Genomic DNA, 26,008 nt, shown 5'->3' with positions numbered 1-26,008 from the left:
TATGGAAAGTGCCTTCTGAAGGTGAAGTATCATTTCCTGGCTTTTTCTTACTTTCCTCTTTTCACTTAAGAAAGAAATTGATTAGAAGAAAGGGGACATTCAGCTGAAGATTGCATCAAGTGACTTCTCTAGAGTCATTAAGATATAGTCACAGAACCACAAACTGGTTTGGGTTGGAAGGGACCTTTAAAGGTCATCTAAGTTCCAACCCTGCTGCAGTCAGTAGGGACAGCTGCAGCTAGAGCAGGTTGCTCAGAGTCCCAAACAACCTGACCTGCAATGGTCCCAGGGATGGGGCAGCTACCACCTCTCTGGGCATCCTGGGTCAGGCTCTCACCACCCTCTGAGTTAAAAATGTCTTTCTTAGATCTAGTCTAAACTGGCAGAGGGGATATTTAAACTGGATGTGTTACAGTGAGGGTGGTGAGACACTGGCACAGGTTGCTCAGGGAGATTATGGATCACAGAATCACAGAACGTGATCAAAGGTCACATTCTGTGATTCTGTTATCCACAACCTCCCTGAAGGTGTTCAAGGCCAGGCTGGATGAGGCTTTGAGTGACCTGTTCTAGTGGGAGGTGTTTCTGCCTGTGGTGGGGGTTTGGAACTGGATGATATTTGAGGTCCCTTCCAACCTAAACCATTCTATGATTCCTTATTTAAAGCTAGTGGCACTGCTGGTTCCAAAGCCATTCTGTCCTTCCTTGCTTTTGGTTAACTGTAGGACTTCAAGTGGTGATCTGGGCTTGTCAGGACTCTTTCTCTTAGTCAGTGGTGATTGCAGACCATTAGGGAGCCAAAGTGATTCAAAAGCTTGTGCCACTTCCAACAGAGAAAACAGCAGAAGTCATCACTCAAATGCAATGTTAAGTATTGGATAGACACCCTAAAAATTAGCATTAGCTTTCAAAATCTGTAATTGTTCTGGGTGGTTTCTTGAGGTTTTCACATTTCTGAATAAATTATTTGGTATTTTAAGCCTTTAATTGTCTTGGCCAAAACCCACCGACAGGCTTTGATTTTGGAGGCCTGTCTGTGTGGCTGATTCTTGTGAGTTCACAATGGGTACAAAGGACTTGTCCATTAAGAGCTTTTTTAACAACAAAGGCATAATTATCCTGTAAAATTAAAACTAATACTAAAGATCTCCTCAAGTCACCAAACACCTAAAGATCTCCCTAGCACCTCATGTCGGGGGAGGAGAAGAATTTGTTAGTTGTGCAGATGTGGAACAGATCACAGAAGTAAAACAAATGACCTTGGGATCATTTAGTTCTTGAAGGATAACTTCGGAAGCCAAGCACTTGGTGCCTGGAACCCAGCAGAAGCATTTGGAGATCACTGCTGCAGTCCTTTTCAGATGGATTCTGTTGTACCCAGGATCTTCTTCACAGAATCATGGAGTTGTTTTGGTTGGAAAGGATCTTGCAAATCATAGAGTCCAATCACTAACCCAGCACTGCCAGGTCTCCACTAAGCCATGGCCCTCAGCACCGCATCTCCACGGCTTTGAAACCCCTTTGAAACTCCACCACTGCCACGGGCAGCCTGGGACAGGCCTTGAAAGGGGCAGAAATTGCTCCACTTCACAGTATCACAGTATCACAGTATCACCAAGGTTGGAAGAGACCTCACAGATCATCAAGTCCAACCCTTTACCACAGAGCTCAAGGCTAGACCATGGCACCAAGTGCCACGTCCAACCTTGCCTTGAACAGCTCCAGGGACGGCGACTCCACCACCTCCCCGGGCAGCCCATTCCAGTGTCCAATGACTCTCTCAGTGAAGAACTTTCTCCTCACCTCGAGTCTAAATCTCCCCTGGCGCAGCCTGAGGCTGTGTCCTCTCGTTCTGATGCTGGCCACCTGAGAGAAGAGAGCAACCTCCTCCTGGCCACAACCACCCCTCAGGTAGTTGTCCAACCCAAACCTCCCCTGGTCCAATTGAGGTCATTTCCTCTTGTCCTATGACTTGTTCCTTGGGAGAAGAGATTGTCCTCTGCTCCAGCCTACTTTCAGGGAGTTGTAGAGAGTAAGATCTCCCCTCAGCCTCCTTTTCTCCAGGCTGAACACCCCCAGCTCCCTCAGCTGCTCCTCCCCAGCCCTGTTCTCCAGACCCTTCACCAGCTTCCTTGCCCGTCTCTGGATCTGCTCCAGCCCCTCAGTGTCATTGGAGTAAGGGCCCCAAAACTGAACCCAGTGCTGGAGCTCGGCACAGGGGAACAATCCCTGCCCTGGTCTTGCCAGCTGTGGGGCTTGGAAGAACATGGAAATGGGAGGTAAGAGGAAGGGGTTGGGGCCCAGGACAGGAGAGTGGCTGGGCCATGCCACCACCTTCTGTCTCCTGTCAGGTGATAGAATGGGAGGAAACGGACTGAAGTTGTGTCAGGGGAGGGTTCAGTTGGACATGAGGAACGTTTTCGTCACTGCAAGAGTGGTCAGGCACTGGCACAGGCTGCCCAGGGAGGTGGTGGAGTCACCATCCCTGGAGGTGGTCAAGAAACCTGTGGGCATGGCCCTGTGGGACATGGTCTAGTGGCCGTGGTGGTGTTGGGTTGAGGGTTGGACTCAGTCATCTCGGAGACCTTTCCCAATCCAAACCATCCTTTGGTTTTATGATTCCACGCCCGTGCTCGGTCCCCGCAGGCAGAGCGCTGGCGGTGGCGGCTCTGCCGCCTTCACCTGCACCGCTGGCAGGGGCCGCTGGCCGCCGCCGGGGCCAGGGGTGTGCAGGCCCCAGAGCGCTCCCGGGGCGGGACGGGGCCGAGGCGGGGCCGGTGCCGTTGGCGGGGCCGAAGGGCCGGGGAGGGGCCGCGCCGTGCCGTCATGTGATGGCTTCCCAGCTGCTTTAAAGCAGCCACATGCACCGAGCAGCGGCCACAATCACGGCGGGGAGCGGCGCAGGGGTGGTGGGTGGGGGGGAGGAGGAGAGCAGAGAGGAGCAAAGCAAAGGAGCAGAGCCGGCCGCGGGGCTGGCCCGGGGGCAATCACTGCAGAGAGCCAAACCCCGAAGCAGGGGCGGCGGCGGCGGCGGTGGTGGGTGGAGGGGTCTGCCTGGTTGATTTTTGGGGTGTGGGGGGGCATTCATTTAACCAGCGTGAGAAGATGGCTGGGGCTATCATCGAGAACATGAGCACCAAAAAGCTCTGCATCGTCGGGGGGATCTTGTTGGTTTTCCAAGTGATCGCCTTTCTGGTGGGAGGTCTGATCGGTGAGTGTTGAAGGGGGGAAACTTCTGGGTGCCTTCTGGGTTTGTTCTTCCTCCTCTTCTCCTCCTCCTCTTCTCCTCGCTCGGGTTGTTGAGCTACTTGTTACAGTATCGCTGACTCCCTCCTATGATCTCATTAGCCCTGCTTTTGTAGTTAAGAAAACACAGCTCCCTGGGCCCCTTTTGTGCCCATTTCATGCAAGGGGGGAAAAAAAGGCAGGGAACAGAGGGGGGAAAAAGTTTATATCTTTTTAGATTTCCTTTCTCTCTGTACCTCAAGAAGGAAAAGGATAAAGGGTGTGGGGAGGGAAGGAAAAGAGAAGGAAAATCTTCAGTATGGCGACTGGTCGCGCCGGGAAAGGCTCGCATGGTATAAAGTTGGAGGGGGGGGAAAGTGTTTGGGAGAAAAAATAACACATCTTTTATTTCTTTTTTTAAACAAATCATCCTCGCTTCTTTCGTTACCTCTGCCCCTTCGCGTTTCTCGGCTTCTCGAGTTGCTGGAGGAAGCATCAGCATTCAAAGTGGGGGGGGGGGAGGAAAGTATATGAAAACAATTCCGAAAGGATCTGCTCAGGGTGGCTCGTTGGGACCAGCCCTGGGCTGTGGAGGGTTTGGAGCTTTTTTCTGGGTGCTCAATGCGCCCTTCCAGCCTCCCCATGCTTTTGTCTGGGGTCTCTCCCCGTGGAGGGTTCCCCTCGCCTTACGCCTCTCCAGCCGTCACCGTGCTCCCTGACCCCCCTCCACCCATGGGGGACAGCCCCGACCACCCCCACCCTCTTCAGAAGCCTTTTTGGGTGGCCCCCATTTGCCACCCACCCCTGCAGGCTTTTCTCAGGCCACATTCCCCGACTAAAAGTTTTTTTAAGCTACACACACACACACCCAGCCCCCCTCAAATTTGTGTTTCTTTCTTTATTAGCTCGCAGGGAGCGTTCCTAAATCCTTAGGGATGGGCTGGTGTGGGTGAAACCTCCAGCGAGGAACCCACAAACGTGGGGTTCGAGGTCTCTCAGTCTTCAGGGGGTCGGGTTTTGTCGGGGGATGGAAGGAGGAAGATGGAGGAGAGCAGGAGTTTGGGGAAAGTCCCAGGATTTATTTTGTTTCTTTTCCATGTGTTACTAGAAAGCAGCAGAGTTCTGTGCTGCCTCCTTGTAGGGATCGGTGGATATCTATGGAGAAGTTGGGGGTTTCCAGCGTGGTGGTGTGCACCGTGGAGGGATTCGCGGCTCAAATCCTCCTCCCCTCCTCCCACTTCTCTTCCCCCTCAGGGCTCACCCAGGATTTATTTCCCTTCCTTCTGGTATTTGGGGCCCTTGAGATTTCCAGTAGTGGCTGTGGGCAACTGGTCACGTTGCTCCGAGAGGGAAATTGGTTGCACATTTTCTTCGGGAGAACAAAGCCAGACCCTTCTCACAGTGGTCTTTTAGAGGTGTTGGGAAGAACACCGAATTGTGGAATCATTTTGGTTGGAGAAGACCTTTAAGAGGAGTCCAGCACTGCCAGGTCACCACTAAACCGTGGCACTCAGCAGCTTTGAAACCCCTCCAGGAAACTCCACTACTGCCCTGGGCAGCCTGGGCCAGGCCTTGACAGCCTTAAAGGGGAAGAAATTGTTGTTCTTGCCCAATCTGAACCTCCCCTGCAGCAGCTTGGGGCTATTAGCTTGGAGAAGAGACGACTAAGAGGTGACCTTATTCATGTTTATAAGTACGTAAGGAGTGAGTGCCGGGAGGATGGAGCCAGCCTCTTCTCAGTGATGCCCAGTGACAGGACAGGGGGCAATGGGTGGAAGTTGAGGCATAGGGGGTACCATGTGAGGTGGAATTTTTTCCCTGTGAAGGTGACAGAGCACTGGAACAAGCTGCCTGGAGGATTGTGGTCTCCCTCTCTGGAGAACTGTGTGGATGTGTTCCAGCGTGATCTGCTCTGGCAGGCGGGCTGGACCAGATGGTCTTTCAAGGTTCCTTCCAGCCCCTGACATTCTATGATTTCCTCTCATCCTCTCTCCACTGCCCCCCACCTGACACCATCCTCCTTTCAGAGAGTTGTAGGGATCCAGAAAGTCTTGACAGCTCTTTTCTATCTCCAGCCATTCCTTGAGGCAGATTTGGTGTCCCTGATGCACATTAGTGCTTTGCATTTCTCACTTTATCTCTTCTCAAGGTCTGTAGGAATCCTTCTAAGTTCACAAAACTTTCATTTCCCTCATTTCCTTGTTTGAATTCTTCACTTTGTCACAAAGGAGCTGGTGGATTACAACCTCATTCTTCTTGGCTTGTGGTGGCTGAACCAACACTGAATGTTATTAGGTTTGGCTTTTGTCTTTTTTTGTTTAGAGAGATGATTACTGAACTTGGTACCAATTCATTAGCCTAAATGTCATGGCCTGCGTTGTGCAGAGAAACCAGGTTTGGTGTCTGTCTTAAAAGTAGTTTTCAGGTAGCTTCTTGCTTCTAAGGCAGAAGAAAGAAAGAAGCTGGCTTGTGCAGAAGGAGGGTGTGGATCCCAGAGCTCTGTTTCTGTGGGCATCGTGGGTTGGGTGTTACAAACAGATTTCTGCTTAGCTGTGGAGGGGTTAGAAAGTCATGGTTTTATTCACTTTGGGAGATGAAAGAGATTTGGTGCTATGAGGTCAGACTTCCATCTTCCATCTTTTAGACTGCAAATAAGGAGGCTGAGGGAAGACCTTCTGAGACCTTTTGGCTCTCTACAACTCCTTGAAGGGAGGTTAGAGCCAAGTAGGGCTTGGTTGCTTGTCCCTAGTAACAAGTGATAAGAGAAAATGGCCTCCAGTAGCACCAGGGGAGGTTTACATTGGACATTAGGAGAAACCTGAGAACCTTTTCAGTGAAGAAAACGCTGGAGCAGGCTGCCCAGGGAAGTGGTGGAGTCACCATCCCTGGAGGTGTTCAAGAAATGTGTAGATGTGGCGCTCTGGGACATGGTTTAGTGGCTGTGGTTGTGTTGGATTGACAGTTGGGCTTGTTCTTAGAGGTCTTTACCAGTCTTAATGGTTCCGTAGTCCTGTGATCTTGCCTAGTTTCTGTTTGTCAGTTTCCAGGCACCTTTGATGGCTCCCTTGCTCTGGGTGAAGGTCCTCTGTTCTCAGTGGGTGGCCTAAGCTGCTCCTGGGGCTGGAATGTGGTGTAGACAATGGGTAGGGGTAGAAATGTAGTGCTGACTGGTGTTGTTTAGTGGTGATCTGACAGTGCTGGCCTAATGGTTGGACCCTGATGGTCTTAAGGGTCTCTTTCAACCAAAACAATTCTGTGAATTAGCTCCTGAGGATGTCTCACCACTCAGACCTCTGTGTCCCTGGAAGTTCTCTGCCGTGGCTTGCAACCAGTCCCATGGACCAGAGTTAGGAGCTGCAACTCAAGGTTTAATCAGTCCCTTGCATGTGGTGTTTTCTAAGAAGCTTTTGGTGAGAGTTGGGTTGAAGGAGACATCCAAGATCAGACTCAATGTGGCCTTGGGCATCCTGATGTAGTTGGAGATGGTCCTGCTGACCTTTTGTCCCTCCTAGCCCAAAGCTGTCTGTGACTCTGTGGCGGTCAGTCCTCTACACCATGGCTGGGAATGAGAGATGCTGTTTGATGGTCTCTTGGTGTTCAAGAAACACATGGACATGACACTGTGGGACATGGCTTAGTGGTCACAGTGGTCTGAGGCTGATGGCTGGACTGGATGATCTTAGAGACTTTTCCCACTTGGGATTCTAGCCTTGAGCTCTGTGGTAAAGGGTTGGACTTGATGATCTGTGAGGTCTCTTCCAACCCTGATGATACTGTGACACTGTGATTCTGTGGCAGGTGGGGATGGAAGTGGTGCTGTGAGTCCCCCAACTGCTGCTAGCTCTGTCAGCAAGGCCACAGGACTGCAGCTCTTCAGAGGCCTGTGTAAGGCAGAAGTTCTTCACAGCAAGAGTGATTGGCATCGGAATGGGCTGCCTGGGGAGGTGGTGGAGTCTCCGTCCCTGGAGGTGTTTAAGAGGAGGCTGGATGAGGCATTTAGTTAATTAGAAGGTGTTGGGTGATAGGTTGGACTGGATGATCTTGGAGGTGATGGTCTCTGGAGGTCCCTTCCAACCCCTAACACCCTGTGGTCTTTTCCAACCTGGTTAATTCTGTGACACAAGGTGGGGTGGGAGCTGAGGTGTCACTGAAATAGCGTTGCTGGTCTGGTTTGATCTAGTGCACGCCAAACATGGGCACGAAGAATCTGTTATTTTAGTTGGATTCAGGTCTAGACAACCCAAAATATGTCCATAACTGGGACAGGGCTCCAAAGCTAAGCCAGCTTTTCCTTTGGCTGCCAGTTAGGTTGTGTTTCAAAACAATGACTAAGTGCTCTATTTTAACAGGTCACTTGTGGACATCTGAAACACACACATGCAAAGCACTGGGAACCTGATGTGACAATGGGGACAGCTTCATCTTTCTGGAGTTGGGGAGGTTTCTGCCCGTTTTGCTTCCCTGCCTAGTTTTTGAACATGAAGCTGCATGAGTGACTTAAGTTTGTGTAGAGCTTGAACATCTCCAACAGCTCTTGGTTGGAACTAGGGTCTCGCCAGCTCTCATGAGATGTTGCTTAGGAGTGTGTTGGCAGTGCGTGAGCTCAGTCACAAAGGTTGGAAGAGTCTTTGAAGACTGAGTCCAACCCTTAACCCAGTACTGCCAGGTCACCACTAAACCATGCCCCTCAGCACCACATTTATGTGTGCTGAAACCCTTCTGGACGTGGAGGCTCCACCACTGCCCTGGGCAACCTGAACTGGGCCTTGTCAACTGTTTCACAGAAGAAATTGTTTGTCATGTCCAACCTAAACCTCCCATAAGGCAACTTCAGGCCTTCTCCTCTTGTCCTGTCACTTCCTTGGAAGAAGAGACCAACTGCCTCCTGGCTCCAGCATCCTTTCAGGGAGTTGTAGAGAGCCTGAAGATCATCTTTCATCCTCCTCTTCTCCAGGCTGAACAAGGCCAGGTCTCTTAGTTGCTCCTCACAACAACATCACTGCCCTTATCTGGACCTACTCCAACCCCTCAATGCCCTTCTCAGAGTGAGGGGCCCAAAACTGAACCCAGTATTGGAGCTGTAGCTTCACCAGTGCTAGGCACCAAGGGGCAATCCCTGTCCTGCTGCTGGCCACACTATTGCTGGTTGGCTTGAACTTGAAGATCTTGAAGACCTTTTCCAGCCAAAATGATTCTTTGATCCATAAAATTAGTCATAAAACCTCTTCCTCACTCCCCTGTTATGTGATGGCAGGGTGTGTAGGAGAGAGGCTTCCAACAGGAGTATCTTTTGTTCTTGGGCAAGGTGGCATTGATGCTTGTGAGGAGTTGGGCTGAAGCTAATGAAGAGTGGTGATGGCATTCCAAGGAAATTCTTGCACAGTGTGCATTTATCTGTGTTCTGTTGTGGGATTAGCCGCATCTGGTTGTCACTTGAAAGTACCACCAGGCTCATCCAGGCTTTGAGCCACCTTAGCTGGTGATGAGGTTGGAGAACGTGATCTCCAGGGATCCCTTCCAGCCCCTACCATTCTTTTGATGGGCTTGGACTTGGTTTGAGGAGAAATCTTCCCACAGCTAGACCAGCTGGGAATTTTGACTGTGGTGTTCCAGCAGAGATGACACCACAGCTGATGCTCTGGGCCAAAACTGAGCTAGGACATCTCATGTCCTCTCCTGACTGCTGGCCAGACAGTAGAAAGTTTGTGTGCTGGGAAATCTGACTCTAGGGTAGGTTTCATGCATCTTGTTTATCTCTAAACCAAAGCTTTGGGTTACAAATAATCTTCTGTGTACCTTGTGGGAAGCTGCTGCTGGTGTCCTTCTTCCTAAGGTCCTTTGCATCCTGGAATTCATTTATATACAATGTTTGGAAAAGGAAACAGACTTCACTGCTCATATCTGTCCAGAGGTCACAGAGGTAGCAGGAAAGAGTTGTCAAGCCTTGGCCCAGGCTGCCCAGGGGAGTGGTGGAATCCATATCCCTGGAGAAGCTTCAGTGCTGGTTAGATGTGGTGCAGAGGGCCATGGTTTAATGGTGACCTGGCAGTGCTAGGTTAATGGTTGTACATGATCTTGAAGATGCCTTCCAACCAAAACAGTCTATGAAGTTTGGTGTGAATTGCTTCTCTTGATGTTTCCAAAGCTCCACAGCTTCCACAGAGAATGCTGAACCTCCTGGGTGCTAATCCTGCCACCCAGGCAGGGCTTTATGCATCTTGATGGGCTTGGTGCTGCTGCCTGCTCACCATGAAAGCTGGCCAGATGTAGAAACCTGCAGGCTCCAAGTCTGGCACACTCCCTGGTTTGTTGGTAAGCCAACTTGTGCCTCCCTGAATGGTTGAGTCTCCTGACAACCTGGAGTCAAGAGGCCACTTTCCCTGTGTCTTTCTCTATTACTTAAGAGAAGTGAAGTCCATCTTGCCTCAGGTTTTCCACTACTAGTGGAGGCTGTAGCAAAGCTGTTGAACAGGTGGGCAGTTTGAAATTGGACGACACAACTCTGCAGCAACATCTCTGCTTCAAAACTCATCTTGCTGTTGTTCTCTTGACAATCTGTTGAAAAGACAGCTTCTCATAACTGAAACAGTAAGTTGCTTCTAAAGCTCCAAGGATGCATTAAGAAAATGGCCAGCTAGTTGAGGGAAGTTCTCCTGCTCTGCTCTGCCCCAGTGAGACCACACCTGCAATACTGGGGCCTCTTCTGGGCTCCCCAGGTCAAGAGAGACAGGGGACTACTTCAGAGAGTACAGTGGAGGCTGTGAGGATGAGGAAGGGCCTGGAGCATCTCTGAGGAGGAAAGACTGAGAGCCCTGGCACTTTTGAGCATGCAGAAGAGCAGCCTTAGATAGGATCTGATCAATGCTCAGCAAAGGATTTGTGGGGAGCAAGACACCAGGGCCAGACTCTTCTCAGTGGCACTCAGTGACAGGACAAGGTGCAATGGGCACAAACTGGGTCCCAGGAGGTTCCACCTGAGCAGGAGGAGAAACTTCTTTGTTGTAAGGGTGCTGGAGCCCTGAACCAGGCTGTCCAGAGAGGCTGTGGAATCTCCTTGTCTGGAGAGCTCCCAAGCCCAGCTGGGCATTGTGCTGCTGGACAAGCTGCTCTGAGTGCCCTGCTTTATCAGAGGCGTTGGACTGGATGATCTCCAGAGGTTGCTTCCGCCCTCCCCACTCTTCTGGGATTCTGTAAAGCCCTGTCCCAAGTTGCAGGTGATGTTGGTTCAAGTTCCAAAGAACCGACTGAAGGCAGGAGAACCTCCCTGTAGCGAAGACCAAGTTCAGGAGCAGGCACACAGACAATTAAGTGCTGCGGGTCTGGTGCCCAGCCTTACCCTTCAGAGCTTTAACTGCTTGGAAAAGTGGAGGCATTTTACTGTGCACATGAGTCTGCTGGGACAAGGGGGATGGATTTAAGAAGGTCTGGGTTCACTGCTCCCCTGCCTGGGCTTAAGACTGCAAAACGAGAAATTGTTTTGACTGGAGCAAATCGGACTGTTAGTGGTGTGCCTGAGCTGGAGAGATAATGAGTCATGTGTCTGAATGGAGGAGCAGCTATCAGCAGTCCCACCCCATTATATACATGTCTGTTTTGGCTTCTCAGCACTCGGCTTCCAGCATTTCATTTCTCTCTCCTAGGATTTCATTACCCTTTTTTTTCCCCCAGTGCTGAACTGTTCAGATGTCTTCTCTCAAAGGTTTCTGAGCTAGGTGGATGCAGCCTGCTCTAGGGATCCAGGGACAAAGCCCATTTTCATCTTGTCTGATTTGCTTTCATCCTTGTCCTCTCCAGAAGGTGGTCAAAGCTGTGCTGAATAGGTTGGTGCTGCTCTGTGGACATGAATGCCAATAAACGTCTCTCTATAGACACATTCCTTCAGAGCTGCAGGCTTGGCAGAAGCTGTAGGAGCTGATGGAAGACAAAAGAAACAAAGCAGACATGAAAGGTCGTCTCTATTTAGTTTTGCTTGGAGAGCTGTAACTGTAGCTGAATGGGCAAATGTGGTGGGAATGGAGAGTTGCCAGGCAGAAGTGGCCATGCTGGGGGCCTGAGGAGCAGGCAGTGAGGCTGTGACTCCTCAAGAGCACTGGGGGTTTGTTTCTCTCGCAGTTGCATCACTTCCAAACTACAGCTAACTTGAGAAGGGATTAATAGATTCATAAGCTACTTTAGATTTGAAGGGACCTTGAAGATCATCAAGTTCCAACCCTCTGCCAAAGGCAGGAACACCTCCCACCAGTCTGGGCTGCTCAAGGTCTCATCCAGCCTGGCCTTGAACATCTCTAGGGAGGGGGCATCCCCAAGCTCCTTGGGCAACCTGTGCCAGTGTCTCACCACCCTCGCTGTGAGGAGTGCATCAGGGAAACTCTGCTGTGTAGTTTACATGGAGGGGATGGTCCTCTTGATGCTCCTTGTGGTCTCTTCTTGCAAGAAACTAGTGACAGGACAAGAAGAAACTGCCTCAAGCTCTCTGTAGCTCACACAATCTCAGAATGGTAAGGGTTGGAAGTGACATCTGGAAATTGAATCTCTTGCCAAGGCAGAGTCACCTGGAGAAAGTCACACAGGAGCACATCCAAGCAAGATGAATATCTTCAGAGATGGAGACTCCACCACCTCTAGGCCTTGAAAGGAGGTTGGAGCCAGTTGGGAGTTGGCATCATCTCCCAAAGAACAAACAACAGGGTGAGAGGAAACGATCTCAGGTTGCACCGGGGGAGGTTTAGTTTGCACATGAGGAACAATTTCTTCCCCTTGAGAGTTGTCATGGCCTGTCCCAGGCTGCCCAGGGCAGTGGTGGAGTCCTCATCCCGGGAGGTTAGGTATTGATGTGGTGCTGAGGGACTTGGTTTAGTGGTGGCCTTGCAGTTGGACACAGTCTAATTTTTTTTTCTCCATCCTAAATGGTTCTGAGATTCTTTTATTGATCTCATCTAACCAGGCTTGGTGTTGAATGTGACCTCAACACTTAGAGGTAGTATGGTTGTGCTGTGCCTCTGCATGCAATAAGGATCAAACAGGAAGTCTTCTCCTGTGTAAATAACATTGATGGCCTTTGAAGTCAGGGTAGAAGTCCCTGATAGCCTGGGAAAGCCTTTGAAGGACACAAGGTGCCCACTTGCCCCAGGCGAAGGGCCCCAGAATCTGCTCCCTCCCATTCACATGCAGATGAAATTCTTTACATATCTGAGCCTGGCACTTTCAAGTGGTTTGTTACCTTCGATGTGGGACCTGGGGAGCTCCAGCCTGAACTCCTGGGAGAAAAGCTGCTGAGGAACATCAGGGCAGGCTGCTATTTTGGAGCTCTTTGCAGAGGTTTAGTATCTGGGCTGGGTGCAGCAGGAAATGCATTTCATCTGAGCGGCGCATGGACAAAGAACAGCTTGGCAGGAGATCAGACTGTCTGTGGCGTTTTGCAAGTCAGGTCTACCTTTGATTGCCTTCTGGTCAGTGGCGTTTCAGAGTGTCTCCTGCTGCTTCAGCTCTCCATTTGTGTTTCTGGCTGCTGTTCAGAGACTCGTAGCATTCTGTGACCTTAAAGACCATCCAGTTCCACCTCATTGCCATAGTCAGGGATACTTTCCACCAGATCGGGTTGCTCAAGGCCCCTTCCAACCTGACCTCCCCTCGAGGGAGGGAGCATCCACAACCTCCCTGGGCAACCTGCTCTAGTGTCTCACCACCCTCGCTGGAAAGAATTTCTTCCTAATACCTTAATTCAGTTCTCCCAGAAAATCTACTTCTATCTAACATTTCCTTGCCTTGAGCCTTCCTTGGGGCTGAGGGAACAATCCTTTATCACTGAGAGCAAGACTCTTCTCCACGAGCCCTTGGGTTGGTGGTGTTGGGTAGCAACAGCTTTTCAGGGAGCTCAGGTTCCTGCTCCTTTGGTGAGGATGCTGATGGCACTTTTGGCCTTTAAGGCACTTGGAACAGCTACTTTTGTGGCTCCTTAAGAACCTTTAAGTTCATGAAATCCAAGCATTAACTCAGCACTGCCAGGCCACCACTAAACCATGTCCCTCAGCATCACATCTACACAGCTTTGGAGCCCCTCCAGGGATGGGGACTCCACCACTGCCTTGTGCAGCCTGGGACAAGCCTTGGCAACCCTCAAGGGGGAAAAATTGTTTCTTATGTCCAACCTAAACCTCTCCTGGTGCATCTTGAGGCAGTTTCATCTTGTCCTATCAAACTGGTAGGATATTTTGTACTCATCTAGGGAGGCCATAGTGGATGGCCAGCTCAAAGCCACAGAAGTCACCTTGAAGAACAAACTTGGAGTAAAAAGCCTGTTTAACATGAATACACACACCTCTCTAGCTACTGTGTGGTTCTGAGAAGTCTAGAAATTCCTCCAAAGCCCAGAAATGCCTCCAAACCACAGCTGACCCTTCTCCTGGCCCAAGTGCTTGGTTAGGGACCTTCAAATCCCAGCAGCTCACTTCTCACCACAGTTGGTTAAGCTGGTTGGTTTGAGTTTGGCAGAGATCTGGGCTGGCCATCTGTGCCATCAAATACCACCTTCCAAGCAGCTGTACTGGGCAGGACTCCCATTGCCCTTCCAAATAGGGTGGAGAAGCCAATGCTGTCATTAGAGAAGGCATGTGAACAGCCTGCTCCTGGCTTGCTTTCTGCATCCAGAGCACAAGAGTTGGATATAGAACATAGCTTGGGTCAGGAATCTCCCAGACTGGACTCTCTTGCCTTTTATGGTGTAAAGCAGAGGAGATTGAGGCAGAAAACCTCTAGTATTGGAATATATCATGGAGGTGGCAACAGTGTTTCTGTCTATGATAGCATGTATGGTAACTGCTGTAGTAAATAAAAGTGGAGCTGGTGTCCTGGGCTTGTGAGTGACTGTGGTCTTGAGAAAGCTTGAACTCAAAAGGTAGGAAGGAAATCTCTTCCTAATGGGAATGGATTCTCCACCTGTGCTTTTCTCTGCCCTATGGAGGCCACATCTGGAGTAGTAGGTCCAGTTCAGGAGAGACAGGTCCAGCAAAGAGCTACAAAAATGTTAAGGAGCCTGGAACATCTCTGTGGGGAGGAAAGGCTGAGAGCCCTGGGGCTGTTGAGCCTGCAGAAGAGCAGCCTGAGATGAAATCTGATCAATGCTCAGCAAGACATAAAGGTCCTGCAGGGGGCAAGAGGATGGATCCAGACTCTTCTTAGTGGTGCTCAGGGACAGGACAAGTGCAACAGGCATAAACTGGAACCCAGGAAGTTCCATGTGAGCTGAACAGGAGGAGAAACTCCTTTGTTTCAAGACTGCTGGAGCCCTGGAGCAGGCTGCCCAGAGACATTGTGGAGTCTCCTTGCTTGGAGAGGTTCTGACCCCAACTGGGCATTGTGCTGCTGGGCAAGCTGCTGTGGGTGTCCCTGCTTTATCAAGTGAGTTGGTGTGGATGCTCTCCAGAGGTCCCTTCCAACCCCCACCATGCTGGGATTCAGATATTCTAGTATGGGGCTTGCAGGGTGAATTTGACTATTGAAATGTAGAACCACTCTGCACATGGCAGCTGCTTTTATGTGCATTATGAAATGGGAACTTGTAATGAAAAATGGTCATTTCATGACTGTCTTAGTAGTTAAGTTAATTTGGTAGCATCAGGTTTGGAGGGAGAGAGGTAAAGAAGGCAACTGCCATGCTGTAGTAGCTGTGACTATAAACACTGAAGATTGATGATGTTCCTCAGGGTTTTGCTGCTCAGTGGATTTAGCTAATGGTTGGACTCGGCGATCTTAAAGATCTTTTCCAACTGCAACGGTTCTGTGATTCTCCAGTTGGCAAAGCCCAGCCTGTCTGATGATAAATTAGCTTGTTTATTCCTCCCCTGCTGTTGGCCAGTGTAATGAAGCAGAAGAGCATTGTGTGTGCTCGTTGGGTAGTGATGGCTCGGCGCAGAAGGGGGTAATTGAGTAGAAAAGCAGAATGCTCCTGGTGCCTGGGAGAAGTTAACACCCAGCCAGGTCAGGGGAATTGAAGCTCTAATCAGTGTGGACACAATGCAATTGAGAGGTTCTAAAGGGCTTGTTTATGGTGCCCAGAGCAGGGGTCAGTAGTTAATTGGGAATGGTGTGGGTGCTCTCCATGAGAAGCTACCAAAATCCATATCATAGAGGCGAGCGTTGATGTGGGAACGGCGAGGGGGAGGCTCTTGTGATGAGGTCGAATGCCTTGGTTCATGGTAAATGGGATAGAGGAGGGAATTGTGGTGGTGTTCATCAAAAGATCTACTTAATCAACTGAAATTAATAAGCTGAGTGTTGGTGGCTCTTGTGCAGATCTAGGCAGAAATAAGTCGAGTGGAAACACTGAAAGATTGAGCTCTCTTATAGTCATGGCTTTTGCATCAAGATTTAAGTCTTAATACAGTAAAAAAAAATCTGTTGGGTTTTGTCTCTGAGGAATAGTTCCTGAAGTAAAGGACTCACAAGTATAAATAATTTAAAAGGTTAAAAGTATGATTTACATTCTTTCAAATTGCCTTATCAAAGGAAATGTTAAAGCTTACAGGCAGGACCTTAGTTAGGCCTTTCTTCTCAAAATAAAAACATGTGGTTTGGGTTGGGAAGTCCTCTGAGCTAAGTCCAACCATCAACCCAACACCACTATGTCCGTTAAGCCATGTGCCCAAGGGTCGTGTCCACAGATTTCTTGAACATCTCCAGGGATGGTGACTCCAGCACTTCCCTGAGCAGCCTGTTCTAATGCCTGATCACTCCTGCAGGAAAGAAATTGTTCCTCATGTCCAACCTAAACCTCTCCTAGCACAATTTCAGGCCATTTCCTCTTGTCAGGTGAAGAGTTGTGTTTCAGCTCTACTGGCCCTTGAGGAAACCCAAGAAAATCTTGCTGCTGTAGTAGGTGTTCAAGTGTTGCTGGCTCAACACCCATTCCAGAGTCCCAGCATGGGTGGGGCTTAAAGGGACCTCTGGAGATCATCCAGTCCAACTCCCCTGCTAAAGCAGGGGCACCCTCAGCAACTGACTCAGCATCACAATGTCTAGGTGGGTTTGGAATCTCTCTGGAGAAGGAGACTTATAGATGTGTTGCTGGAGAGCATGGTTGAGTGGTGATATGGAAGTGCTGGGTTTGACTCAATGATCTTAAAGGTCTTTTCCAAGCAAAACAGTTCTGAGATTTTAATCTGCAAGACATAGCTGAAATGGTTTTGAAAGTCTGTCACAGATCCTCCTTGGAGGTGGTGGCCATGCTGCTGCAGGCACTTGGCTCTCTAGGGCACTTGCTGGCTAAAAACACTGCAAGGAGCCCCACTTCCTTGTCAAAGAATGACTAGAACTGCTGTGACCCTTGCAGTTTGGAATATCCCTGGGCCTTTTGCAGTGTACCCAGCACCTCCCAAAGCTCTTGATGGAGGAGATGCAGTGAGTGGTTTCTTTGTTTCCCAGCAGCATATGGGCCAGCTGGTGCCTGCATCTCTTGAAGACAAATGTGCTTATAGGCAGTGCCAGGGGATTGGAACAGGCTGATCCTCAAGGTCCCTTCCAACCCAAACCCCTTCTATGAATCTGTATGCAAACAAGCTTCAAAGACAGTTAACTTTATTCCCTCCACAAACTAGTATGAAAACCACAACAGAAAGATTCCTCAGACTGTGCTGGGTTTGTCTTCATGTCTGCTCTTGCAGATGGTTTTGTGAGGGTTGGTGCTATCAGAGCTTAGGAGAGCTCTGCTGGTGCCCATCGTCTGCCTGCATGCTTCCCACAGGCACGAGCATGCCAGCTCCTTGGGGATGGTGAATGTTGCTCTGGAAGGGTTTGCTGTGAATCATCCTGGCTGTAAACTTGTCTGTGGAAAGTTCATCCTCTTTAAGTATGGAGGTTGGAAATATCCAACAGCTGCTCCAGCAGGCTTATGCATTTGGGCATCCAGTACTGCAGGAGTGGAAGCATTTAAGGGGAGAGGTCTCTGTCTGATACCTGCTTGCAGGATCCCAGCATGGTGGGGGTTAGAAGAGACCTTGAAGATCATCTAGTTCTAACTGCAGCAGCTTGCCCAGCAGCACAATGCCCAGCTGGGGTTGGAAGCTCTCCACACAAGGAGACTCCACAACCTGTCTGGGCAGCCTGCTCCAGGGCTCCAGTACCCTCACAACAAAGAATTTTCTCCTGCTGTTCAGATGGAACCTCCTGGGTTTCAGTTTGTGCCCACTGCCCCTTGGCACCACTGAGAAGAGTCTGGCTCTATCCTCTTTCCCCCCACAGCTGCTCTGTTTTGCTAAGCGTTGGTCAGATCCCTTCTCGGGCTGCTTTTCTATGGGCTAAACAGCCCCAGGGCTCTCAGTCTTTCCTTCTCACAGAGGTGTTCCAGGCCCCTCAGCATCCTCATAACCTTCTCTGGACTCCAGTGGTTCCCAGTCTCTTCTGAACTGAGGAGCCCGGAACTGGACCAAGTACTCCAGTTGAGGCCTTGCTAGGGCAGGGAAAGCTCCCTTGATCTGTTGGTCACACCCTTAGTGCACCTGCTCGTGGGCCCTGGAATTCCTAAGCTTTCAAGACTGCCTCCTGGAGAAGCTCACTCCCAAGCAGCTTCTGCAGCCTTCTGCTGATGGAAGCCCTGCTCTTTGGTCACGCTCCAAACAATACCTGCAGCAGTGTATGAGCAGACTGGGCTGGGGCTCATGCCCTGCTTTATGCCCAAATGACTCTTCAGCATACTGCAGCAGGTTTTCCCAGTTGTGGCCCTGTCTTTGGAGACATCCAAGATGAGACTAGGTGTGGCCCTGAGCAGCCTGATCTAGTTGGAAATGTCCCTGCTTGACTGCAGGGGGGTTGGACAAGACAACCTTTGAAAGTCTCTTCCAACCCAGTGCAATCTGTGAATCTATGGAAAAGGGCAGATTTAGACTGGGGATGAGGAAGTAATTCTTTCCAGTGGGGGTGATGGGACACTGGAACAGGTTGGCCAGGCATTCGTGGATGTCCCACACACCCCCTCTGGAGGTGTCCAGGGCCACCTTCGATGAGGCTTTGAGCAATCTGATCTGGCTGGTAGAAGGAGTCCCTGCCCTTGGCAGGGGAGGTTGGAGCTAGGTGATCCTTAAGGTCTCTTCCAACCCAACCCATTTGATGATGGTGATGATTTCCAAGCTGCCACCTCTCACTTTATACCTCAAGCATCCCCCAGCCCAGAGGCAGGCCTGCCTGGCACAGTGTCTGCCCAGCACTCCCTGGGCGCTGGCTTTGTTTTGCATAGCACTCTGTAATGCCGTGAGCTGGCTTGGCTGCACTTTCCCCAGGCTTTGGGGTGGTTGGTTTTGTGTTGGTTGTTTTTTCCCTTTCCACGTGGTTCAACACACTGGAATTTAATGGGATAGGAGCCAGAGAGGTAATGGAAGCCAAGTGACAACATTTGCTTGGTGCGAGGTTCCCGATGAGGAATGTGTAGCAGTTGTCTCTTGCTCCTCAGAGCTGGAGCTTTGGCAGGGGGGGATGTTGGAGTGAGGATGCCAAAGATTTAAAGTTGTAATCAGTTGGTGATGAAAACATGGATTTATGGCTGTAATGAGCTGCATTAAAGCACAAAACATTTGTCTGCTCTCAAGAAGTAAGTGTCTCTTGATTCAGAAATGCCTGCTTGGAAATCCCTGGAAGATCTGACAGAGCTAAAAAGCTTGGAGAGCTTGGCCTGAAGGTCCTGATTCTCTCACAGCAATACTCTTGAGATCCACTTACAACTGCAGCTCCAGGCTGGACATTGAGGCAGCACAAAGAAAATTCAGACTGTCTTATGTGCTCAGGGAATGACATTGATGTGTTACAGAATCAAATAGAATGCCAGCAGGCTGAGGTTGGAAGCGACCTCTGGAGATCATCCAGTCCAACCCCCTTGGTAAAGCAGGGGCACCCACAGCAGCTTGCCCAGCATCACAATGCCCAGCTGGGCTTGGAAGCTCTCCAAAGAAGGAGCCCCATGACCTCTCTGGGCAGCCTGCTTCAGGGCTCCAGCACCCTCACACCAAAGAAGTTTCTCCTCCTGTTCAGACGGAACCTCCTGGGTTCCAGTTTGTGCCTGTTACCCCTTGTCCTGTCCCTGGGCACCACTGAGAAGAGTCTAGCTCCATCCTCTTGTCCCCTACAGGTCCTCTATGTCTTGCTGAGCATTGATCTCCTCCCTTCTGGGGCTGCTCTTCTGCAGGCTCAACAGCCCCAGGGCTCTCAGCCTTTTCTCCTCACAGATATGCTCCAGGCCGATCCTCACAGCCTCCACTGTATTGTCTGCAGTAGTTTTCCTGTCTCTCCTGACCTGGGGAGCCCAGAAGTGGCCCCATTATTGCAGGTGTGGTCTCGCTGGGACAGAACTGAAGGGGGAGGAGAATCCCCTTTGATCTTTTGCCCACACTCTTCTTTGTGCACTGCAGGAGACCCTTGGTCCTCCTGGCACCCACCAGGCATTGTTCTGTATCCCGATTTACAGCTGGACTATTTTGTGTGTGGAGTGCTTTATTTGATTTTATTTTAGTGCTTCTTGTTCTTTTCTTTTTGGTGCTGCTGTACTTTAGGGGCTTTCTGTACGTCTTGGTTTGTGTTTGGGATGATCAAGGCTACCACTCTGGGATGCCTTTTTTTTTCAGCTGTGGATTGATAGCAAGATCAGGGATGAATCCGGGAATCTTCCTGTTGAAGCAAATCCTTTTCAGCCCACCCCTTCTGCTGGCATCAGTGCTGCTTTTTGTGCTGCAAGACACTGAACTGCTGTCCAAAAAAGAAAAAGGCTGAAAAAATGCAGTTTCTAAACAACTGCTTTTTAATAACTTCCTCTCGACTCGTGTGTTGAGTCATCTGTCCCCTGCCCAGAGGAAGGAGCGTGGATGTCATCCCTCTGTGATGAGGTGGCACAGTAGGGAAGATGCTACGCAGGGCTCCTGGCTGGCAGCCCAAAAAGCAGGAGGGCTGCTGTTGTGATGCTTCATCCAACTGCCGAGGGCAGCCAGGTCTGAATCATCTGGGTGTAGCGTGTGTGCCAGTTGCCGGCTGGAGCATGGGGTGCCCAGACCTTGGCTGGCTCGGCCTTGGGGTGGGTGTTGCTCAGCCTGGCATTGTTTTTCGCTTTGAAATACCTGGAAGCTTTATAGAGTCATGGAATGTCAGGGGCTGGAACAGACCTCCAAAGCTCATCTGCTCCAGCCCCCCTGCCAGAACAGGATCTCCTAGAGCAGATCACACAGGAACACATCCAGATGGTTCTCGAATATCTCCAGAGAGGGAGACTCCACAACCCTGCTGGGCAGCCTGTTCTAGTGCTCTGTCACCCTCACAGGGAAAAAAATTCTTCCTCAGGTTCACATGGAACCTGCTGTGCCTCAGCTGCCACCCATTGCCCCTTGTGTCACTGGGCATCACCCAGCAGAGCCTGGCTCCAGCCTCCTGGCACTCACACCTTACATATTCATAACCATTGATGAGGTCACCCCTTAGTCTCCTCTGCTCCAAGCCCCAGCTCCCTCTGTCTCTCCTCTTAAGGAAGATGTTCAATGTCATTTATCATTTTTGTGGCTTTGTGCTGGACTCAAGCAGCTCCCTGTCCTTCTTGAGCTGGGGGGCTCAGAAATGGACACAGTACTCCATATGTGGTCATGTTGTTTGTAGATAAGGAATTAGCGCCTGCTGCTGGAGTTGTTTCGGTGGGTTGTGAGCTCTTCAGGAAGTCTTGGAGCAGCTGTCAGAATGAGGATGGTGAGGATGTGGAAGCAGCCTTCTGCAGAAGTCCTGAGGCTGGCCAGCTTGCCTCTGATTTTACATGGCCACGGAGTCCCAGCATGGTGGGTGTTGGAAGGGACCTCTGGAGATCATCCAGTCTGACCTCCGTGCTAAAGCAGGGGCACCCACAGCAGCTTGCCCAGGATTATAAAGGCAAGGGGTGTTTGGAAGCTCTCCAGAACCTCTCAGGAGACCATGCCTCAGGGCTCCAGCACCCTCACACCAAAGAAGTTTCTCCTGGTCACATGGAACCTCCTGGGTTCCAGTTTGTGCCCCACATACTGTGGCTGTACACTGCTGGAAAGAAACAGGGTACAAGAGAATGGGATCAGACCTTCAGCTCTTGCTGAGCATTGCTTAGATCCCCTCTCAGGATGCTTTTCTGCAGGCCCAAACAGCTCCAGGGCTCTCAGCCTTTCCTCCTCACAGAGACACTCCAGGCCCCTCACAGCATCTTGGTAGCCACCTTGGTGTCTTTTCTCTGGAAACACTGACCTTAAGCCATCCATTTTCTGCAAGCCTGAAGATCTGTTACTCTATCTGCTGCTTCTGGTTCAATTCACAGGTGCATAGAATGGTTGGGGCTGGAAGGTACCCTGAAGATGAGGATTGTTTCAATGCTTAGCCTTTGTGGTAGAGCCTTTTAAAATCATTAGGTTAAATTTGCAGTCAAACTTTTCTATTTTCAAGCCTTCATTTCCTTTTAGAAAGGCTTGGAGATTTTTGAGGTGTTTCACTGATGTAGTTTAACAAATTTGTATGAAATTGATGTGTTTAGAGGGCATATAGACAAAGAAAACTCTTTAACGGTTTAAAAATGACTTTTCCTGCTCCATCTGCTTCCAAAACCTTGTGAAGCTGGAAGGAATTCATCCCAGCATGTCCAGTGGTAGCTAGGACAGAAAACAAGACAGCTTTGATTTAATTGTAGTGAAATGTTGGATACTAAGATGTTTTCAGCTGGCCAAAACCCCATTCATTCTGTGCCAAAATGGAAATGGATCCATAAGGGACAGGGAATTCTTGGCTTGCTGGACTTTCTGATCTGTGGAAGCCCCTTGGATTATGCTGGGAGATGAGGAACTAGAGCAGCTCCAGCTCTGCTCATTTCCATTTTCCAGCTCTGTGATGCATTCAAAGAGCATTAAAATATTTATTTCCCAAATGATGCTGGAAGCAGGGCAGAGCTGATGCTGGAAGCAGCCTTTGCATGGCAGAACTGTGCTGGGAATGTACTTCTTAAAAGCCTGCTCCAGGGCTCCATCACTCTCACAACAAAGAAGTTTCTTCTGTTCAGGTGGAACCTCCTGGGTTCCACTTTGTGCCCACTGCCCCTTGTCCTGTCCCTGGGCACCACTGAGAAGAGCTTGGCCCCATCTTCTTGCCCCCCACAGGTCTTCTAGCTCTTGCTGAGCGTTGGTCAGATCCCCTCTCAGGCTGCTCTTCTGCAGGCTCAGTAGCCCCAGGGCTTTGAGCCTTTCCTCCTCACAGAGCTGCTCCAGGCCCCTCAGCATCTTCAGAGCCTTCTCTGGACTCTCTCCAGTAGTGCCTTGTCTCTCCTGACCTGGGGAGCCCAGAACTGGGCCCAGTTACCCCAGCTTTGGTCTCTCTAAGGCAGAGGAGATCTGCTGGCCGTGCTCTTCTTTGTGCACCCCAGGAGACTACTGGCCACAAGGTGACAGGGACTTAGAGCAAATGGGAGAAATTCCTTCCTGCTAAGCACTTCTCTGCAGTTAGCAGCTGTGGATTAGGGAGCATCTGGTGGAGCTTCAGAGAGGTGATCAGCTCACCCTGTGGGCTTTCAGCGAGGCTGGGATGACTCCCACAGCACATCGGTAGGCAGGAGGTGGTGGTGGCCCTGGGCTGGAGTTGAAATGCTGCAGCTTTCTCCCTTTACCAAGGATGCTTAAAAAAGAACTGTGTGGTTGAGCAGCCAGCAGAGCCTTTCCTGCCCGAGGAAGTGTTTGCCTGTGCATGGCTCACACCGCGGCAGGAACTCCTCCTCTGCTCTGCAGGACCACCAGGGTTAGAGCAGTGTGCTAGTTTGAAGCAAGCCCAAACCATCACAGGCAGCACTTCATAGGATCATAGAATGGCTTGGGTTGGAAGGGACCTTAAAGATTGTCTCACTCCTACCCCACTTCCGTGGGCAGGGACACATCCCAGGAGAGCAGGTTTCTCAAGGCCCTATCCAGCCTGGCTTGGAGCACCTCTAGGGAGAGGACATCCACAGCCTCTCTGGGCAACCTGTGCTAGTGTCTCACCACCCTCACTGGAAAGAATTTTTTTCCTAATCTCCAGTATAAATCTGCCCTCTTCCAGTTCAAACCGTTGCCCCTTGTCTTGTCACTACAAGCCCTTGTAAAAAGTCCTCCCCCAGCTCTTTTGTAGCCCTCTTCAGGTGTGGGATCCAGCTGAGTTTTGATATGGGCACAGACTGTCCTTGTTAGTTTGTGTGCTGGTTTGAGGGTGACTGGAATGTTGAAATCAGCCTACTGGTTGTGAAAAGAAAATAATCATAGAATCAGACTGCAAGGATCACATAGTTCCAACCCCCTTGCCGTGGGCAGGGACACTTCACACTAGATCAGGCTGTCTTAGAGCCTCATCTAACCTGTCCTTAAACAGCTCCCTGAGCAACCTGTGCCAGTGTCTCACTACCCTCACTGCAAACAACTTCTTCCTAACATCCAGTTTCAATCTCCCCTCTGCCAGTTTAAACCCATTCCTCCTCTTCCTGTCACTACAGGACCTTGTCAATAGTCCCTCCCCAGCCCTTCAGATACTGGAAGGCCACTCCAAGGTCTCCTGGCAGCCTTCTCTTCCTCAGGCTGCAGAGCCCCAACTCTCTTGTCCTGTCCTCATAGCAGAGCTGCTGCAGCCCTCTGAGCATCTTTATGGCCTCCTGTGGACTCGTTCCTACAGTTCCATGTCCTTATTGTGCTGGGGGCTCCAGAACTGCACACAGTGCTCCAGGTGGGGTCTGAGGAGATCAGAGCGAAGGAGCAGAATCCTCTCCCTTGCCTTGCTGGCCACGCTGCAAGCCAGCAGATGGATGCTCACACTGCCAGCTCAGGTTGAGCTTTTCATCATCCCAGGCCCTTTTCCTCAGGGCTACTCTCAGCCATTCCCCACACCCAGCCTGGAGTTTTGCTTGGGATTGTGCCAACCCAGGTGCAGGACGCTACACTTGGCCTTACTTCTAAACATACTGTGTATATATGCTTGCAAATATTGCCTTGCTGTGAATACAGCTTCATCTCACTTCCAAGCCATCTGAGCTAGTCTGGTAAATCTCAACAGTGGCTGGGAAAGTTTCTAACCCATGTCAGTTTGCCCCAGTGAGCAAACCAGAAGGGTGTAGGAAGAGAGTGTGATTTTGATGTCACTGAGAGAATCGTAGAATGATAGAATGATTTAGGTTGGAAGGGACCTCAAAGCTCATCCAGCTCCAACCCCCTGCCATAGGTAGGGACACCTCCCACTAGAACAGCTCATTCAAGACCTCATCCAACCTGGCCTTGAACACCTCCAGGGAGGTTGGGGATGACAAAATTACAGAATGTGATCTCTGATCATATTCTGTCATCCACAACCCCCCAGGTCAACCTGTGCCAGAGATCTGAGACTGGTCTACCAAACTCCAGCTGCTTCAGTTAGTCGTAGTTTTATCCTACTACGGAATCAGTAATACATCTGTTGGTGGGATCATGGAATTGTTTGGGTTGGAAAAGATCTCCAGGATCATTGTGTTCAACATTCAACCCAATACCACCATGGCCACAAAACCATGTCCCCAAGCACCATCTCCAGACATGTCTTGAATGCTTCCAGGGATGGTGACTCTCTGGGCTGGCTTAATTATCTAACCTTATAAGTATGTGCAGGGTGAGTGCCTGGAGGATGGAACCAGCCTCTTCTCAGTGGTGCCCAGAGGGAGGACAAGGGGCAGTGGGTGGAAGTTGAGGCATAGGAGGCCCCATGTGAATGTGAGGAAGAATTTTTTTCCTGTGAAGGTGACAGAGCACTGGAACAGGCTGCCCAGGGGGGTTGTGGAGTCTCCCTCTCTGGAGATACTCAAGAACTGTCTGGATGCATTCCTGTGTGATCTGCTCTAGGAGATCCTGGTCTGGCAGGGGGCTGGAGCAGATGAGCTTTGGAGGTCTGTTCCAGTCCCTGACATTGTATGGTTCTATGACTCTGTGATTGTAATATCAAGAAGCTGTGAGAGAGAATCATCTGATCATCTTAACTGGCTTTAAATAGCTGAGTGGGGAGCTACACTTTTTGGTGGGGAAATGTCTTCAGAAAGTACCTAAAGATGCTAAAATATGATTTTTCTTCCCTTTGCAGCTCCCAGCCCCACCACAGCTGTTCCTTACACATCGGTGAAGTGCATCGATCTGAGAAGGAACCACCACAAAAGCAAGTGGCTGATGCCCTGGGGGGACAAACCGTGTGAGAAGCTCAAAGACTTCGACGAGGCAGTGAGCAGGCAGATCGAGGCCAACGACATTGTCTTCTCTGTCCACGTTCCCCTCCCCAACAAGGAGATGAGTCCTTGGTTCCAGTTTATGCTTTTCATCATGCAGCTGGACATCGCCTTCAAGATGGACAATGACCTAAGTAAGTCCTGTTGGTGAGATGCTGACTGGGGGCGACTTCCCAGTGTCTTTCTCCAAAAAACTGTTCTTGTGCCATATGTTAACTGCTTCAGTGCTTCCACACATCAAAGTGATCCGGGAATCCCAGCAGGCAGGCATTGGAAGGGACCTCTGGAGATCACCCACTCCAACCCCCTTGATAAAGCAGGGGCACCTACAGCAGCTTGCCTCCACCATCTCTGGGCAGCCTGCTCCAGGGCTCCAGCACCCTCAACAAAGAAGTTTCTCCTCCTGTTCAGATGGAACCTCCTGGGTTCCACTTTGTGCCTGTTGCCCTTTGTCTTGTCACTGGGCACCACTGAGAAGAGACAGATCAAGAGATTGTGGCCATACTTCTAGCTCTTGCCAATCATTGCTCAGATCCTCTCTGGGGCTGCTCTTCTGCAGGC

General features: G+C 50.3%; 1 protein-coding gene across 1 annotated transcript in view; it reads left to right on the top strand.

The window, feature by feature from the left end:
- Positions 1–2,965: 2,965 nt before the first annotated feature.
- Positions 2,966–26,008, top strand: part of WLS (Wnt ligand secretion mediator) — a 45,700-nt gene continuing 22,657 nt past the window's right edge. The window contains exons 1-2 of the mRNA XM_064147482.1: positions 2,966–3,211; positions 25,309–25,581. Coding sequence (XP_064003552.1) covers positions 3,106–3,211; positions 25,309–25,581 — 379 coding nt within the window. The 5' untranslated portion in view covers positions 2,966–3,105. The remainder of the gene's footprint in view (positions 3,212–25,308; positions 25,582–26,008) is intronic.

This window comes from Pogoniulus pusillus, chromosome 8, assembly GCF_015220805.1.
Source record: "Pogoniulus pusillus isolate bPogPus1 chromosome 8, bPogPus1.pri, whole genome shotgun sequence".
In the NCBI taxonomy this organism is placed as follows: domain Eukaryota; kingdom Metazoa; phylum Chordata; class Aves; order Piciformes; family Lybiidae; genus Pogoniulus; species Pogoniulus pusillus.
This window is presented reverse-complemented; position numbering and strand designations above follow the sequence as displayed.